The 19,442-nt window shown below is 39.0% G+C and overlaps 1 protein-coding gene across 1 annotated transcript in view; it reads right to left on the reverse strand.

The window, feature by feature from the left end:
• The window catches only part of BCL2L13 (BCL2 like 13), a 44,268-nt gene that overhangs the window by 13,281 nt on the left and 11,545 nt on the right, over positions 1-19,442 (reverse strand). Inside the window, exons 3-6 of the mRNA XM_065634490.1 lie at positions 15,548-15,658; positions 14,449-14,605; positions 11,142-11,211; positions 6,193-6,336 (exon numbers count right to left, since the gene is read on the reverse strand). Of these exons, the coding sequence (XP_065490562.1) occupies positions 6,193-6,336; positions 11,142-11,211; positions 14,449-14,605; positions 15,548-15,658 (482 nt within the window). The remainder of the gene's footprint in view (positions 1-6,192; positions 6,337-11,141; positions 11,212-14,448; positions 14,606-15,547; positions 15,659-19,442) is intronic.

Consider the following 19,442-nt stretch of genomic DNA (forward strand, 5'->3'; position numbering starts at 1 on the left):
CAGTAAGGTGTCCAACAGAACCTTCACTGCATCTTAGAGAAGACAGTGAAAGCCCTGCCCTGTAAGCTCACCAGACACAGGCAAATCGACTGTGTCTAATTGCTGTGGATGCTGTGTGTTATTCTTCTGGGGTTTGGTTTAGTTCTGAAAAGCTTGACTGGTCTCTCTGATTCAGTTCTTAAAGAAGTATAAACAGGCAGGTTACAGTTAAGTCTGTTCACAACAGGAATGATGCAAATAGGCAACTCATACAAAACTCATCTCCAAAGACGCTAAAAAGCCCCCAGAAAAGCTATACAGTGCAGCAAGCCACCCATACACCCCAGATCTTGGTTTTGTCCAGTAAAAGCAAAAATTCTGTATAGAAGTCAGAGAAGAGTACCACCTTGCAGGAAAAATATCTGTGTTGCCTGAGCTCTTTTTCCCCCCCTGAAACTAAACACACCCACATAAAATCCCCAAGACAAGGTGCACCTTGAGAAAATGCTGGCAGAATGCAAATGTTCCACGAGAGCAATCACTACCATGATAAAAAAGTCAGAACATGCAACACAGCTACGAAGTTTTTTAGGTGCAAGTACTGGCTTTATCTGGTAACATAACTTATGACAGAGAGAAATGAGGTTCAGTCATTATTTCCCTCATACCGACAGTGTCGTAGCCACAACATGAGTCCTAGGAACCCATCAAATGCATTTGCGCTTAGAATCTTGCGTCTGAAAAACAAAATGCAAGGAGTGACGAAGTGGTCTGTGTCTGGGGATCCCAAGAGATCTCCCCCTGGGGAAATAAGCCCATTTCCCGCAATAACAGATTTCCCCAGAGCTTGGAAAGCGCTTGTCACATGATTTCTAGCCGTAACAGCGGAGCAGCCGTGTACTGGTGAAGTTATGTAGGCGAAGGCTGTGCCCGCAGAGGGCTGCTGGGGTCGGGACAGCTTCACTGCCATCTGCCCTGCGCCCCCGTCCGCAGCCCCGCTGTGCCATGCCTCTTCAGACCTGACAGCACTACCCTGCTAATCCTTCAGAGAAACAGATTATAGAAGAGGCAGCTGGCAACGCCCGGATCTAGAACAGTACATTAAAAAAGCAAAACGCCCAAAGTAACAAAAAGCTCTCGGGCATTTATTGTAGTATTCATCTTGGTGAAACTGTCAGGATAAATGGAGCCAAGAAAAACAGAGCAGAGTCCACAAATGGGACCGTACTTTTTATTAAGGAAAAAATAAAATTAAAAAAGGAAAACAAGTTGTGTGAACCAAATCAAAGCACACTGATATTGCAGCCACTGCTCTAATCCCCTTCAAGGAATGATTTGGCTGGATCAGCCTGCAGAAATGATCCTATTCCCTCCCTTGCCCTCTAACATCACCTCTAGTACCTGCAGAGAGCCAGCACCAAAGCAACGCCTTTAAGGTTTCAGTGTTAGCAGTTTAAAGTAAATTCAGTTATTGAGAGACCACTGCTTCAGACAGACCGATTTGAAGTTGTTGGAAGGGAAAAAAGAAAGGAGATCTAGTTGCTCCTTGACCATTTAAGTTCCTTCTCCTTCAGCCACGGTGCCTAAAAAATAAAAAAAATCTACTACTGTACCAAAGAAGTTACATACAAATAAAAGTGGATGTTTCACTGCTGTAGTCCATGATAAAAGCATAAAGTCCTTTCTAGGGCTTCTCTGATTGCCCTTTCTTGCATCTCTACCATATTAAACTTAACTCTCCTCCAGCGGACCATGTGCCTCTATTTCTGCATTGTCATTCTCAAGGCAGACACCTGGACTGCTGCAGGAGGAGATTTTAATCTCCAGTAGCGCAAACTGACTGCCTGGCTTCCCCAGGATGACAAGTGTCTCTTTACTCTTTTTCTCCTCTGGATTGTTAACAGACTCTAGTATATAGATTATTCAGCAGCAAAGAAAACGTCAAAACTGGCAGAAAAGCCCGAGACAAAATACTGGAAACAGAGAACAGTTCTTTGAAGGCTAAGATAAACTGTAAACACTAAGTATATTTCAAGCAAATTTAGTTTTTACTCTCTTCAACACGGGCAAATAACTAGTTAAATGCAAATCCAGATCTGAACATCATTAAGACAAGAAACCTGGGAAGGCAGAGAATTTCAGCTACGGGTCACAAATACAAATACCAGCCTCTTACTGAGGGAAGAAAGGTTATTAACTGAATACCAGTAAACACCGATTGCATGTACTTATTTCACCTCTTTCAAATAAACAGAAAGCAGATGAGCTTGTAACATGAATGTGAATCTGAGAAAACAGAAAAAGCAGCTAGCTTCCGAGCAATCTTATACTTTTTCCTCCTTATAGACATTCCCAGACTATTTCAACATAGATGAAATCTAACCATGGAAAACAGGATCTGCAGAGCTTGAGAAGAAATCAGTTATTTGGGAGGAGGGATGGGAAATGAAGAGGAAAAACATCCTTACCAAGTGAATAGCCTTACTGTGCACTTTTCCAGGAGACCAAGAATTGCTTCTGATGCAGCAGCATTCAGCCCTGGAGAAGCCAGAGCAAAACGGGAGGGGAGGTACAAGGAGGGAAGGGAGGGGAAAGGAGGAGAAGGGAGGGAAGAAGAGAAAAGGGGAGGGTAGAACATGTACGCTGCATGGCGGTTTGTTGAGCTGTAACGTTGCTTTCGGGAAAGAGGAATGAAGCTACTGCTTAAATCAGGCTGGGAATTGGTTTGCGGTTATGTTTCAAGATAAAGGAACAAGATCTTACAGTGACCATTTGGGCTCAAAACAGTCAGAAAGAAGAAATGTGTGTCTCCACACATGCCTATTTAGAGAAGCTGGAATACCAAACATGCTTTTTGCTCCAAAAGAGATATCATACTAAAACTTAAGTCAAGCAGGGTAAGTGTAAGAGCTGCAGACAAGCCTGTCACTGAAATTAGTGAAAGAGAGAAGGCTGCCCAGAAGAAAGCAAGGTTTCCTTGCTTTCCTATAGTCTTCCAAACTCGGCTTGCATCTACCTGCAAATTTAAAAGATTGTAAACTAGATGGAGTAGTCATTTCATCTCTTCATTCATGTTTATGTTGCTAGCTGCATCCAACCACAATATGCAGTGTAGTGCAGACATTCCTACCTGGAAGACTTTCACCCTAAAGCAGTAAAACAGACCAAGGGGAAGGGGAACAGCATATACACAATGGCTAGAATCATAGTATCAAAATACTGGATGCACTTTAGTGTAAAAATATGCCAGCCATTCTCCCACCACCCAACCAACCATTGCACCCCAATCACACCCTACCATGAAAAGTTAGCTGAATTACAATTGTAGTGCCTGAAGGGAGAATGGGAGGGGAACACACATTGTTTTAACACATCATCTCATCACCACACCTCTGCAAGACTGGGATGAAATATCAAAAAGCGACTTCTCATCTCAGAGGCTCTGCCTCTAGTATCCCAAATTTCCCATTCCTCACAAGCCATGCCAATTTCTTGAAATCTACAGCATAGCTATCCAATTTACCAACCTTTATTCCCTTGAGCTAGCAATTTTGCTTCTAGCTAACTGTTGTCCACCATCCTCAACCAGATGCTTTCCTGGAGCCACAAGCCTCCCACACCCACAATACAACCTGAAGTCTTGCACACATGCAGAACCTCAGGAGCTCTTCCAGCCACACCACATCGTGGCTGCACAGCATGACACAGCAAGTGGTCCCACTGGATGACACAGCTCTGTAAAATTCTGACTCCACAGATCTGCAGTGGGGCCTAGGAAGGGCTCAGCTGACTCCTTACCTTTGACTCGCTAATGCTCTCCTGGCAAAGGTAGGCTTCAGTCCAAAAATCAAGAATGGTCCCAAATTATGTGGTACCAAGGGATGAGACAGAACCGGAGACCCTACAGAATTTTTCAGGTCTGCACCTGAAAAGCTGGCTCCTGTGAAGCTCTCCTCTGCTCCTGACCCATGAAAAAACAGACAAGCTGTTCTGGTATCTTAGTTTCAAGTAAGCTCTTAACAGCTGTAGGAAAGATCTATCTGCACACCATTCCAGAACACCACAAAAATCGAACCTCTTACTGTCACAGCAACATAATTCACTGGAGACTTGCAGGTTTACACATTGCCCTTACGGCTCTAGCAAAACATTACTGACAACTTGATCTGGCACACAGAGTTCTTGTGGCAGATGCTTATCGTTAAAAAATGCAAACCACTTGCCTGATGGCTAACAGCCTGTCAGGCAGCTCTCTCGTGAAACACACACACACACACGCTCCGACCCTCACTGCACACCCCACTCCCAGCACTGCCATCTGCAGAACACCATCCCACAAATTCAGAAGAGACCAAGAAGCATGTCACTCAGTACAAATTTACGTTTTCATTACAGAGGAAAAAAAAATAGACAATAAAACCATATACTGCTTTCCTCCAAGTAAAGCCACAAACTCAGTGGGTCCCCAATCCCATTCCCAGAGCGACTCACAAAGAGTTAGTGCAGCTCCATTAATTTGGCTGGAAAGGATTTTCATCACCTTGTCTCTTTCCTCTTCTGCTGTTTCAAAAATAGCTCTGGCTTATTTGCTGTACCGCTTATGTCAGTCTGATTTTATGCCTGACTGGATGTATACAGACAAGCTCGTAGCCCATTCAACACTGACTACCCAGATCTGTACATACATGCACAGTCACACAAACACAAAGCACAGTCCCCTCCCTTGGAGGCCATGCTGGAAAGCTGCTTGTTTGCAGAGGCTTTGCGCTGTATTAAGTATGTTTATAGCAAGCCTCAAATCAGGGCTAGAGAACAGACCTCAGCCTTTTCTGACGTTGGGAAAAAAAAAAAGGCAGAAAAGCAAAATAGCACTAACATCCCTCTGTCTTAAAACTGCAAGTAAGGACCTTCTCTGTGATGAAAAGACTTTGAAATGCGAGTGCATTTCTCAAATGACCTAAGGTCATTTGGCTGCATGCTGTTAGTGTTTCTGCCCATTAAAGACAAACAATCCCTCCCGAAGGCTTTGAAAACTATTAACTCCGATATCCAGGAAGGGAAATTATAGGAAGGTACAGATGTGCAGAAATTCTAGAGCAAACTACTCCTAAAGAAAAAATCAGGTAAAGTCATGAAATATGAGAAGCTGTCTGAATGAGATTTTTCCTACTAACACTTTTTAATCACTGGGTTTTCCTAAACAGCTTTTCTTTTTAGAATGAAGCAACTTGCTGGAGCCATTTGACTAATCCCAGATTAATTCCACTCAAGTCTGGCATCCTTCCCAAACCCAGAAATCTAACACTCAGCCTCCTTTAACGCAGTTCTACCTTCAAGACCCAGCTCACAGGCTGTGAGCTGCCTCTGTGATGTATTTTTAAATGAAACTTTCTCAGCATGCCATGACTCAGGAACATTCGTTACCATGAACTGAAGATTTCCACAAGGAAATGCAGCACAAGGAAATCTTGATTGCTCATTCTATCCATGTTCCCATATAGCTGTAAAATCCAGTATGCATTAGCTATTTTATCGCTTATTATAAAAATAAATTAGCACCTACTGACACTTCTGTATGAAGTGCTCCTCAATTACTTATCTGGTAAAAAACCCCCTGAAATGTAAGAGGGGAAAAAAAAAGAAACATGTACCATTTTCCAGCAGTCACCAGACTGCGAAGATAATATTAAAAAGATGAGCCTCTCAGGCACACTATCTCTTGTTACAGGTGTTTGCTTCTAAATGCCATTCTGTATGCATATTAACAGCAAAGAACAGACAAAGAAAAGTTCACCATATCGCAACAAAGTAGCATCTTAACACACAGTGTATGAAAACTAGTAGTTATTTGACATCTGAGGACCTCTTCAATTCCAAGGGCAATCCAACAAACCAGACATGCAAAGAGCTGGAACAGACTGTCTGGGGAAATTGTGGAGTCCAACCACATAGGTCTTTAATGTCAACATCAGAAATGAATGGGTCAAAGTTAGTTTACCTTGGGGCAGAGAGGTGAAATAGATGACAGCCCAAGATCTCTTTCCAACTATAAGGTTGTGACCTCCTGCTTTTTGTTTGCTTTTTTGAGGGGCATTCCTGCTCTCATCTGCTTACTTCTATCAACCTCTCTTACCTTCCACTCCTATGAAGACTAGTATCACACTTAGAAATCAGCTTTGAACAAAGTATGAAAATTAAACATTGTCTTCTTACCCATCCTCCTTGTTGAATGATATAGTCTGCAGAATAGTCTTCTAGATATGTCACCCCAAAGTTCACAAGTGCACTCAGTGGTTCCTGGCCCCGTCTGGTTAACTCCATCAGAAATTGTTGTAGTAGAACCAGGGGTACCAAGACCTTCAAAAAATAAGAATTGCAAATAAATACAGAAAGCGTTATTGATGCTCCTGTGTAGGCAAAACAGAAGAATTCATGTGGTCCACAGAAAAAGTCTGAATCTACAAGTCCAAAGATATCAGGGGCTATACACTTCATTTTTGTGAAGACACAAGGCAGAAACACAATACAATTCAATAAAAAAGAAGCACTCTAATCTGATAAGCAAAACACCACAGCCTATCTGGAGAGTTTCACAGAACAGGACCACAGGGCTTTCTTAAGCCCTGTTTTTTTCCAATACAAGATTCAGGTAAAGCAGCAGAAGAAGTCCAGAACTTGCTACCCCAGAAGTGGAAAGATGCAGCATTATAATTTGAAGGGATATGCATCCAAATTGTATTTAAACAGCAAGCTCATACACATTCTTGAACAGACACACTGCACTAGACAGCCTCTTTTAAAGTTCACACTTGGCTTTCAGACAGGACAGAAAAAAACCCACCTCTTCCAGCAGCACAACATTACAGACAGGTTTAAAATGACAAACGCAACCCCCTCTCCACGTTAAACTCTCCCTCCTGTGCCAAATTTAACACATACAGAATTCCCTCCCTCATTCCTCCTCCCAAATCGTTGGTCTTTAACTGAATGCTCAGCCTTAACCCAAATGTGAATTGCTCTGAAAGATGCAAGACTGTGTGAAGCCACTTCCTCTGTATTATACAGTTCTAGACACTTCCTTCTGAAATTATGGTTTTTGTTGCCTAAACAACATGCAGTTGAAATTTTAAACTCTAATTGTAGCCTCCTAGAGCGTGCAAGTGACCCTCTGGGCAAAGGACTTTGCAAGTTCAAGAAACTGGTATGAACTGAAGTAATTAGCATCTGAAAAAGCACTATTATGATAGAACAGAAAAATATTTTTAAGTTTTACTGCACCTAGTTCGTGACACCTCCATTGCATACATATTCACTGTGCAAATAAGAACATTGTTTCCCAGCTGCACAAGGTAGATGCAGGTTAATACTACTGCTCAGACTGAACTCCAAATGCCTCCTTCCTTTCCTAGTCCCCTCCTCCTTCAGCCTGATTTTCTAGTCTATAAATATTCTCCGTTACTATTCCCAGAAATCACAGCTTAGGATGCAAAGCTGGAGGAAGACAAATAGGAAAAGGAGGCTGGGTTTGAGATTGTACTAAATCCATGGTGGAATCATACTGAGATGGACGACTAAGAGCATATGAGACCTTAAAAATGCCTGTAATTTGCTAAATTTAAGATGTTCCAGCTGATTAACAACTGAGAGAGTCCAATACTATGACAGGCAGGTTGTAGTACTGTTCTTCTGGGACAAACTGTTAACACTGTAGTCACTTAACTAGAAATGTCATGATGTTTGAATTTTAAAAGTCTTGGGGTTTTTTGAGTGTCTTGTAATGAATCTCAACTCAGAGGCAGAAAAAGGACAAGCTTACAGTGCACAATGATGAGGAACAGGCTGAGGTGAGGTGTCAGAAGAAACGTCAGTCTTTTTGGATCAAAAAAAAAAGCATGCTGTCAAGGCAAGTCATCTTTCAGAGGCTTTGGGCACACCCATATAGCTCTACAACAGCACGAACACTGAGATCTCAAAATATTTGACATTTACTTTAAGCTGGAGGCAAGAGAAACAAAGGCAAAAAAAAAGGCTGCTTAGGAAATGAAGGGAGCTCAAATGTTGGCATACTGAGCATGATTGTTCCCTTCTTCCTTTGGCAACCTAAATATCTAATTCATCCACTCCTCCCAAATTTAGCAAGCCTCTGCAGGCCTCAGGAGCAAGGGACCAAGTTCTAACTCTAATACCCAGTCCCACATAGATCAACAAACACAGCCTGGTTTTCCCTTCCTGCTGAAATTACTGATGCTGCTTCTGCCTTTGAGACCAGTAGGAACCGAAAGAGATTTGCATGATACTATCCCTAAATCCCAAAATTCATGAAAGAAATTACCTTCACAGTTATTTCCATAAAGGTTAACAACAGCTTTCTGTATGTAAGAGTAGTTATGTGAATGGTGACGAGATTTAACTAGACCAAAGTAAAAACATAGCCTTAGCAATTCAAAGCAATTGCAATTCCCTCCACCAGTACACCTGGGAAGGAATGCTAGGGGCTATTTATATTTTAACTGAAAAAAAACTTACACAATATCAAGCACAGCATGCCAGAAAACAGTTGGCAGGAGAAAACTTCTATGGAATCATTAAAAAGAAAAAAAAAAAACACAAACAAAATTTACTATGAGAAGATTTCTCATTGTGTAAATGAACGATTTCTGTCAACTATACTATTGCAATCCCATAGTACAATATTACAAAAAAAAATTACAAGGAAAGTTCAGAGGCTTTGAAGAAGCTATATCCAAAGTAATTGCTACTTCTGTATATCTTTTGGCTGTTTCAACATAAAATTAATCTTTCTTTACAAGATTATTTCTTACATTTTTGTTGTATTATTCCTTGAGTTCATTAATCAGTCAAAAGGGCACATTAAGATGACTGCTAACCTATCGACCAGTTCAATTGACTCTCAATACCAGTAGTTTTTATCCTCTTATCTGATGCACAACAGTGGGATTGTCTTTTGGAGTATGTATATAATATACAATTTTTAAGCAAAAAGCATAAAAACTCTACAGTGGAGTATTTCAATTTTTTATTACAGAAATATATTTTGCCCTAAGTTTGAGGTGGTTTTGGTTTTGTTTTAATGAGAGTCTTGTTTCAAACCCAGGGCAAAGACTCCCCCTTTCCTTTACAGGCTTTCCCATATTTGTAACCCTTTGACATCTGCCACAGCTACTGTGCATCTTCAATTTCTGCTCCACCCAAGAAGCTACAGGATATGCAAGGTCTGTGAGCATAAAACTGGGAACGATTTAATATTCTGTTCAGCTAGCTCAGATAGTTGTATGTTTTCTTATTAGTCATAAAAGGGAGTAAGCTTCAGTTCTCCCTACAGAGTCAATTTAAATACACATCCTTCAGATTTTCACAAACTGGAGGCCAGCACAGCCTCACATTCCTGCTGTATGCCTGCTAATTAGACCCAGCACTATGGCTATTTATAGCTACTTTTTAAAATTATTTTTCTAACAGCTTCTTCTTTAGAGTGAAAACTAAACGAGGCTGAGGTTGGAGGAAAGATACCTTTATCTCTTCTGTTATAAAATACAATTCTGATTAAGACAACACAGGAATTTAAAAGGAAATGAAACCAACATAAATGTATTCCATCTCCTCAAAACAAGTATTATTAAAGGAACTGCTAGGCATTCCTAAAGCATCAAGCTACCACAAGAACAATATAAACAGATGCTGTATTATTCTACAAAATTTCCATTCTGGTTTGCTTGTGGACTATGACTTTTGTAGCAACAAATGTTATGGGTAAGCAAAAATTATGACAAAGGCATCTTCTGGATTATATTCTCAATCCCAAACTGAAAATCCACTAGCCACAGGGGCTGCGCAAATGCAGTAGCCATGAAGGCTGAATCACAAAACCCCAAATATGGCTGATCCATCTACCCAACGTCTTCAAGAGGAGTGTACCAAGAACATATGGAGACCCAGTGGGCAACTGACAAGGTCCATCCACCTCCTCCCTTGCCAACTGAGCCACAATGACCTGTTTTATGCTCGGTTTTAGTTTTCACTAACTGAAAAGTAAAATGTGCTACCTTAAGCTACCTTCTTCATAATCAGATTTATGGTTGTTTAAACTAAAATGCTGGGAATCACAGGATGATAAACTGAAAGCACACACACATCAATTATAATTGCTGCAGTCATAGGCAATAACTTGTCAAGCAATGTTTAATAAACTGCTTTGACTGTGCCCACACCCTTGGTTAGATGATCAGTTTCTGAAGTAAGCAAGGAAATCTAGTTAAGGAAAACTATACCTGAAAAAAAAACCAACACCAAACCCAAAAAAACCCAAACGTAAAGCAGGAAAAAAGATTTCTTATTGCCTTTTAAATTTAAGACTAAATTTTAACACTCAATTTGAGATTAAATTTGTAAACAGTTATTTCATTCTTTCATTTTTTTTCTGATGCCCATTGAACACATCAGAGAATAATTAAGATGATGAATTTGAATGATTAATGAAAGATGGATCTGAGAACAGTAATTCTACTCATTCTACATTAAAACTACTATGAGGTTATGTTCTTAAAACTATCATAAGATTGTTCATATACAGATTAGCATTTTATTTTAAAAAGAAGCTTCATAACATTTGAGATAACTGCTCCTGGAATCGGGTACGGACACCATTCTTAGGTTTCATGAATGATTTAAATGTTGTGAAGATATTATCAATTTTTATTTTCACAACGTTTAACAATTTTTTACATGTATTCTGAGCCTGGGGTGGGAGCAAAGAAACAGTAGATAAATACTATGAAAACATCTGTCACAATTCATTATCAAACTGCTAAAAGAATAAATCTCTCTTGGCAATTTAAAAATGTTTAATAATTATTGTAAAAAAAAAAAAGTCAAACAACAACTCTTAAATTTTCTTTTTACTATAATGAAGGAAGATTGACCTAATATTTCTATTAGACAACTTCTGGCTAAATGATCTAAAAACTATGTATTATGTCCTCATCTACCATTCTGAGAGTAAAAATTATTAATATTTCATACTAAAAACAAGTGGGTTCTTTTCACTCTTGTTCCTCTCTGAAGCATAACTGTACCTAGTAAAAACCACTGCAGATATCAAATAGATTCAAGAGCTATCAAAGAGAAATACACTTATTTAGTACCTTGTTCCATCCACTGGCATGAGCAGCTGTTTCTTGTGTGCGCTCTCGATATTCTTGGTATGTCACCGGCCTGCAGAAGTTAAATCAACACTGAAAGTTATAAAAGGAAACAAAAGAACAAGAATAAAATAAAAATCTCAGTTTCCAGAGAAGAAAATATTTTCACATCTATTACAGCAAATAATTTTCAAGACCTAACAAGTCTCACAATTCCAAACATAAAACACCAGCACCAGGCAGGATCAGGAAGGCATCACCTTCTCCCTGTTACACGATTTCATATCATTGGTTAAGTGAATTTCATATTAATTTGATAGTCTACAACTTAAAGGACATTAGATAAGTAGCTTCTCTGATATGCTACCAAAATTTCTAAGCTCTTGCATGTAATTTTTTACAATCTAAGACTTTAAAGATAAAAAGTTCCACTAAGAAATTCACATGTGAGATAGAGGTCAATGCAGACTCAAATTTGTGTAAACAATATAGGCTATGAACCAAAACAGGCTGCTTGACCACTTCAATATTATGTTACAGTTGAAGCCTTTATTTGCAAGAAACAGCACTTTTGATCACAAAACCCCCTTCCTATTTCAGTAGATACCTCTATTTTAGATTCATCACATCTCTATTTCTCTGAATTGGGATGATGGAATTCCCTTTCTTCCACACACTTTCCTCCCAGATCAGATAGTATCTTAGAGTCAGTAACAACAAAGACTTTCTGCTGAGTGACAGCAGATGATGCACTGCTTCAAAAGCAGCTGTCTTGAGCCAGATCATGACAAAAGCAAAGTTCATACTTTGGTTTCAGGGAAATAGTGGTAATTGGTATTGGACAGAAGACCACTTATTGAACTCCAAGAACTTGTCATGATATAACAGCCTACTATACCATAACATACTTGCTAATATGCATATAAGAAGACAGGAAAATATAGGCAAAATAAGTAAGTATTGCATCAAATAGCAAACACGGGTAAAAGAACAGAGCTAGAGCACATTGGGGAAAACATAACTTGATTTTGTCATTTTAAGCGCATTCTCTTAATTTCCTTGGTACGTTAGTTCCTTTGAGACACAAATCCAAACGAATCAGTGGGATGAGAAGAACAACAACAGCTGCAGGAAGGATATTATCCAGAGATTAAACAGTAGCTCTAGTTTGCCTTATAAAAAGGCATGCATGTCAACATGCTTTCACAGGCATTTCAGACTTTATATGTATGTACATACACATATAAATAAAATAATTAGAATGCAAATATTTTCCCATAGAAAATACAGGAAGCCTAGAACATCAGGCTACTAATAAGCTAAAACCACTACAAAAAGAATCAACCTAGAGTGTACCAGTTATGACCCCTCAATGTCAATCAGTCAACCAATTATCTACAACCTTTAAGACACCTAAACTTACAATGTTGCTATTTCAATTTCCCATTTTAGACACACAAAAAGGAGGGGTTGCAAGGCTTACTGCTAATTTTTCAACTTGTTGCCAGCCTGCTTTTTCACTTTGTAGTGAGGTATTTATCAAAACAACAGCTCTTCAGAAGATACCAAGTACAAGTTTTTAAGGCCCCATGGGGCAAATAACTGGCTTGTAAAGGCAGATGAGCTTCTGCCATTTCTGGAGGAACACAATAGCATATCTTTTGCCGCTTCAGGAGAAACTTGTACCCTACATACTCTTTTCTAGTTTACCCAACAATGAACTTACTTTTTGACCCCACAGAAACTGCATATAGAAGCACACAGTTTATTTATTAGTTTCTGAAAGTTAAATGGCAAGTTGACAGTGTACTTTTTCCCTTGGATGACTCATGGAAAAAGAGACAACCATTTTCCTCTGTCTGGTCTGATGGCACCTTCGCTGTGAAATGCAGGTCAGAGTCATAGAATCATAAGATGGTTTGGGTTAGAAGGGACCTTTAAAGATCATGGGCAGGACATTTTCCACCATACATCAGGTCGCCCAAAGCCTCATCCTACCTGACTTTGAACAGTCAGTTTTGAATTATATTGGTCATAAAAAATCAGCCCTTAGTTGTTAACTAAGGAGCTAGTTAAGGAATAGATGGGCTAGTTAAGGAATCATAAGAATGGTTGAGGTTGGAAAGCACCACTGGAGAACATCCTGTCTAACCTCCCTACTCAAGCCGGTTCTCCTACAGCAGCCTGCCCAGGACCATGTCCAGAGAGCTTTTGAGTATCTCCAAGGATGGAGGCTCCATAACACCACTGAGCAACCTGTGCCAGTGCTCAGTCACCCTCACAGTAAAAAGGTGTTTCCTGATGTTCAGATGACATGACTTTCAAATTCGGAACCTTCCAGAAGTCTGCCTTCATGAGGGCATGAGATGCCTCTCCAATGCACGTATTGCAATGGAGTGGAGCTTAAGCTCCACACATCGGAAAGTTTACACTAGGCGCTGGTATCTAGGCTTCCAGTACCTTGTTGTTCAAACAGTTCATGAACAGCCACACAAACTCTGAAAGAGGAGTGCTAGAGATTCTCAGCTTCTTTTGACACATTTTATTTAAACCAATCCACAAAACACAGACTCTGATAGCTATTTGCTGATGCTGCCTTCATAACTGCATTTACATAACTGTCCCTAAAGCAGCACCTTCCAGCTCCAGCTCTCTACAAATACATCTTGGACGTCACTCAGAACAGCCAGAAGTAGTTCATGTGGATCCATTAAAATCAATTTATAGCAGAAAAACAAGCGACCACAACAATTTTACCAATTTGCAAAAGACATAAATCAAGATACTAGCCTGTCAAGTACAATGTGCTATTTAAACAATAAGCTTAAACTGGAAGGGTACCAAGCTTGGCCCAGGGGCCCACCTTTGCTTCAGATGTGTGCCTACATGGTGGTCATAAAGCACCTCACTACCATCCTACCAGGGAAATTTCAGGGAAATTCCTCTTAAGACAGACTACCAACAAGCCTTCAGCTCCATTCCTAAATAAGGTAAAAGAAGTTAATCTAGTTACAGCCAGTTAGCAGCTGTCCACTGTTAATTTCACCAGAACTCAAACTACTTGAATTAGGCTCAGAAAGTTCAATGACAAAAGCTTGGAAGAATTTTAGGTTTAAAATTACTGCAAAGAGCAAATACCACAAAGAAACATTCACACAATACAATGCAAAACAAAAAAAGCAGCCAGATAAAGGAACATTGACAAAGAAAGAAATGCGATATAAAAATGTATTTCCATCTTTAGAATTTCAGCAGCAGTCAAAATTATGAAGAAAACATCTTCCCTTTCAAAAGGCAAATGAAAACTCACTTGCTAAGCAAGCTCTGCAGTGCTTTGTGCAGATGTTCTTTCAATTCCTGGGACACTTTCTCCCCGAGATGAGCCAGGCAGTCTTCTATTGAGCTCTCTGGATTGGCAGGACTGAACACTGGGGAAGTGTGGCAGTCAAATCCTGTAGTGGTAAATGCTGAAAAAAAAAAAGTATACAAAATAAAATCAAATAGATTCATATAAGAATATTAACAGTCTCAAACTTCTTATCCCACCAGTTAAGATAGTTTACATACAAGACAAAGGTATCACAACTCTACAGTCAAAGCATGCTATGAACAAATTGTAGTAAAACAACCATAGATGTTAAAAGCCATAGATGATTTTGAGCCACATTTCCCCTCCAGCTCTCATTTCACAACCGCATCCTAGCCAGCAAGCTAGCTGAATGTGCAACTGTTCTCAATTTTAAGCTGATGCCAACCCTGCTGCAGCAGTAAGAGAGCTCCTTTTCCATGGTAAGATTTCCCCACACATGGACATATCTGCAGCAGTACTAGAGTATAATTTTTAAAAATAATATTTTGTTCATATAACCTATTTCTTCTCAGTTTAAAACTTCTAAGAAAGGTCTACATGGGTGAACATTAACAGAACCAGAGCCTTTCTACTTCAGATTTCCAATTTGCAACACAGTTGCAAAGCAAAGATTGTTTCCAAATCATTCCTTGCTGGGAATCCTATAAACCCACAACTATAGGTCAAAGCATGTGACAAAAAATAAAGCTGGTGGAAGTGAGAAATCTGATGGTTTAAGTTCACATCACCCTGAATGTTAGCTTCTAAGGAATGATTTCACTTCTGTCATCAAGTGGAGCAGCTTATGGGCTGCTTACATTTCATTATTTATAGTAGCCTATCAAGCATCATTCAGTTGTTTGCTTTGGCTAGATTCCACCAGTCCAAGTGGTAACGTTTAACTACTTTACTTCAAGTGACAATCTGTAGAAATCTTGTAGGGGAGAGGAAAGAGATTCAATGCCTCCAAAAATCCCTTTAACTAGAGTACCTGTTACAAATTAACCATCATTATAGTGCACAGAGATTATCAACTAAAATGGGAAAATCTGAAGAGCACCTTCCAAGATTTCTTCATCAAGATGTTTTAGCTCCTCCTCGATTTCTATTTTAATCTTCTCCAAAGTCTCTTTTTCCAAAGCATGTTGTGCTGTAAGCTGTTGCTGAGTCCCTAAAAGAAACCAGAAAAAAATATTAAAATGTAATATTTCAAGTAAGGTAGATTAATGGAACACTAACTATAAAGGAATTCAAGGTTAAAGTTCTATTTCAGACAGCAACATAAAAAGTATCTTCCTTTAAGGGCACTTATTACAAAAGTTTTACTGTATGAACCAAGAAACACAAACTTCCAGGCCTATTCAAGATAGAATAGGTGCTTTAAATATGAATGTAACAAAAAACCCCCCAGAACTGTAAAGCCACAAACAGAATACATAACAGCTTTAAAACCAAACTTATTTTAAAGACCAAAATCAAACCAATGCACATTAAAAAAGTCATTAAAACTAACACAATCATTATCAACCTACACTAAAACAAAGCAGACATAGGCACAGCTTGGGTTTTAGTAGCCAAATATAAAATTGACATTGATGACTCCAAAAATCTACAAAAATACTCAGATCAACTATGTAATGACATCAACGAAGAGTATCAAAATCTATTAACTGTGCATTTTTTCATTGTTCTTGAGGAGTCTACGGTCCACAATGAAACAATTTAAGACCTGGCTCATGAGTAACAATAGAGGCAAAGAAACCCAGAGTTGTCAGTCAATTGTAAATTTTCATCTCCTAATGTAGTCATTAAGGAATTCGAAATGGCTGCATATCTCCAAAAGTACACATACTATAGTTTGTGATCACGAATACATATTCTGTGTGCTGACTCTAGATATTTGGTAACAAGAAGTTGTTTCAGCCATAACATTCAGGATTACACAGACCCTCAATCATCTTAATTATTATGCTGTAGCAACAAAGAGACACAAAACTGTTTCCAAACAAGTAAAGGTATTTAAAACATTTGAATCCTAAGGAACTCCCTACTGAACGTCAGCCTTTCCAATGTAAGGCCATATGGCAAGGTAACTACTCAAGTAACTGCTTTATGGAATGGGTACTAATGGAAAAACTAGATGTCTGCAACAAGAGTTCCAGCTCAAAACTCTTGATATTATAGTTGGCTGCTTTTTCTTTGGGTTTGCTTATCTTTATTTCTTCTATCAGCTTTCAAGCACGTCTTCAAATTCCATTCCTAAAGCATACTACAAAAACTGTTCCATTAACTGTTCTCCTATTTTCACCAAACATCACTGAGTCAACAGCCTCCCACCAAAATTTTCTTCTTCCTTTCTTTCAATTCCTAAAAATGTCTTACTTTGAGATAAAATGGATCTCTGTTATGATTACCCAAATCACATTGTCTTAGCTGTATTACTTCAGAATATTCCTTAGAATTATTTTTTGGGACTTTGTGTTCTCCCCTGCCCATGATTTAAACACCATCTCCTGGCTGACCTTCTGATTAACGTTGCCTATATCCAGTGTTTCTTGGTCATGCCCCCAAATACTGACCTATCTCACCTTTTCTGCACCTTCACCAACTGCCTACAGCTCGACCTGGGCATCTACACATCGTTCCGTTCTACAGACATTCTTCACTCAGCTGAAGAAAATAAAAAGGGGAAGGATTTATATCTGTAATGTTGGTATCATCTGACTTCATTTCTTTCTCATCATTTATATTTCACATCCACATCTTCAGGTAAGTCCTGCCACGCCCAGTACAGCTTTCTGTCATGTTTTTCTTCGTTCTTGTTTTGAAGACACAAAATCGTAATTTGGTGGTCTTATGAATGACTATCTATTGTCTTTGGTTCATCTCTACTTAATTCTGCTTGAACTCACTTCAAGTGTCATATCATCTTCCCCTTTCCTCCATAATGGACACACAATATTATTGGCTTTCATATCAGAGTGCGTGAAAACCATAAAAGTAACAATACTAGTTAACACACACAGATGTGTAGTAAAGTACACTGTGCAGTTTCTGTATTTAAAAAAATACAAGACAGTAAGCTTGCGAGGTCTCCTGCCTTTGAAGAATAAGTTAAAAATCCACAGACTCAACCCACTGAATGCATGCTAATGCTTAAAAACTCAGCACTCATTAGGTACCTGTGAGACAAAATCTTTCTAAACCAATTCACAAGTCAGTGTAAAATGTTTACATTTATTTATGTTAACAGTTTAAAGGAACAACAGATAGTCACTTTAATTCCATTTTACTTAATCGCACAGTTAAGATCATCATCACCATGTACAGAATAACTTTATTTAGCTTCTTAAATCCCTTCTCAAACAGTCTCTCTTTGCAACTCTGAACAATAAATTCCAGAGAGGAGCAAACTGTTCCTCCTCCTTTTGGTTAACGAACAGATGCTCACTAATGCCTTGTCAGTCCCTTTAAGGTCATCTCTTTGAATGACTGAACAACTGCTTCACAGTCAAGTGCAACAAGTACATGCAAGTACAAACTCTTATTTTAACCTGTGCTTCACCCTGTATATGGAAGGCAAGAGGGTATTCAGAAGAGCACCCATTCTCACAGGACTAAAGTGATGATGATCACACATGACAAGCTGTCATACTTGATAATAAGTCACCCGGAAAATGGAAGAAGGAGACATTCCACTGCTGCCAATGTACAAAAGAGCTGTTTAGATAATCAGTGCTGCAGTCAATGGTTTCCATCTCGTAACACCCACAACTTTGCAGCAGCTGCTGATTCCAATAGCACCTGACTATTCAGTCATGCCAAAACATCAAAAACCTACCCGGACTAGTGACTTTGCACAGTTTATTCCCCTAATTATCAATGGACTTCAGCTTTCTGCATCTCCTGTATGCTGACCCCTACCAACAAAAATTGTACCCAGTGTTGGAAAACAGCATATTCCAACAGCAAAGGTCCTAAGTGAGCGGTGTCTTTTTCTCCATTAGACAACTTCCAAGTCAGTTTGCAAATAGGTAGAATAAAACAGTAAAAATAATATTTGAGAACATATTTTCATTGTTTAACAATGCAAATGGTCACAGCAGAAACAGTATTTGTAAGATCCATAAACACTGAATGCTTTCCTGTGCTGAAAAATGGGTTTGCCTATCACGGACCTTCGGTAAACTGATTCTGAAAGGCCTCTTCCCAAGCCAAAGACACAACAAACCTCTGTGACACAGTCTTTCATTAAGAAGTTACTGCATTTTGCTTTCTGTTTATGGAATAAATGTTCCCTTTTGCATATGTGTGTTCTTGTTAAGATTTTGGGGTTTGGGTATTTGGAGGTAACCTGCAAAGTAGAGGAAAATGTACTCTCAAAGTCCATCAAGCACCACATCACTGACAATCAGTGTTATGACTACTAAATAAATGTAATATTTCATTAGAACTCCAACAATAAGGCAATTCCAGAAGTTTAGTAACAATATAAGACTAACCCGTTCCCCAGGTTGGATCCCAGGAGGATGAGGGATGGGATGTCATTCATCAGAACTAGAGAGCCTGCACATCTGATTCTACAGTGTTTGTGTCAAACTATGGCTAATGAGACAATAGCAACTATAAAGAGAGAATGAAAAGGTGTTAAGCCTTTTTAGTTCAAGTGAATGCAGGATCAATAAAAAAGAAAGCTCTTGATGTTAGAGTGGTCTCATTTTTTTTCCTTTCATGCTTGTAATTTTAATTTACCAATATCTCTGTTTTCAAGTTCTCCTAGATCTCAATATTAACACCCGTATAATCAACATGGACTTAAAAAATTACTTTCAGCATGATTCTAGTATTTCTTTAGTATTTGAGGCTTTTTAAAACCGTGAGAATAAGTAAGTGTCTAGAATTTCTGCAAGTACTGAGAAGTGACAAAAATGTAAGCAATCTCTTACAAACGTATT

Source organism: Caloenas nicobarica, chromosome 1 (assembly GCF_036013445.1).
Source record: "Caloenas nicobarica isolate bCalNic1 chromosome 1, bCalNic1.hap1, whole genome shotgun sequence".
Lineage (NCBI taxonomy): Eukaryota > Metazoa > Chordata > Aves > Columbiformes > Columbidae > Caloenas > Caloenas nicobarica.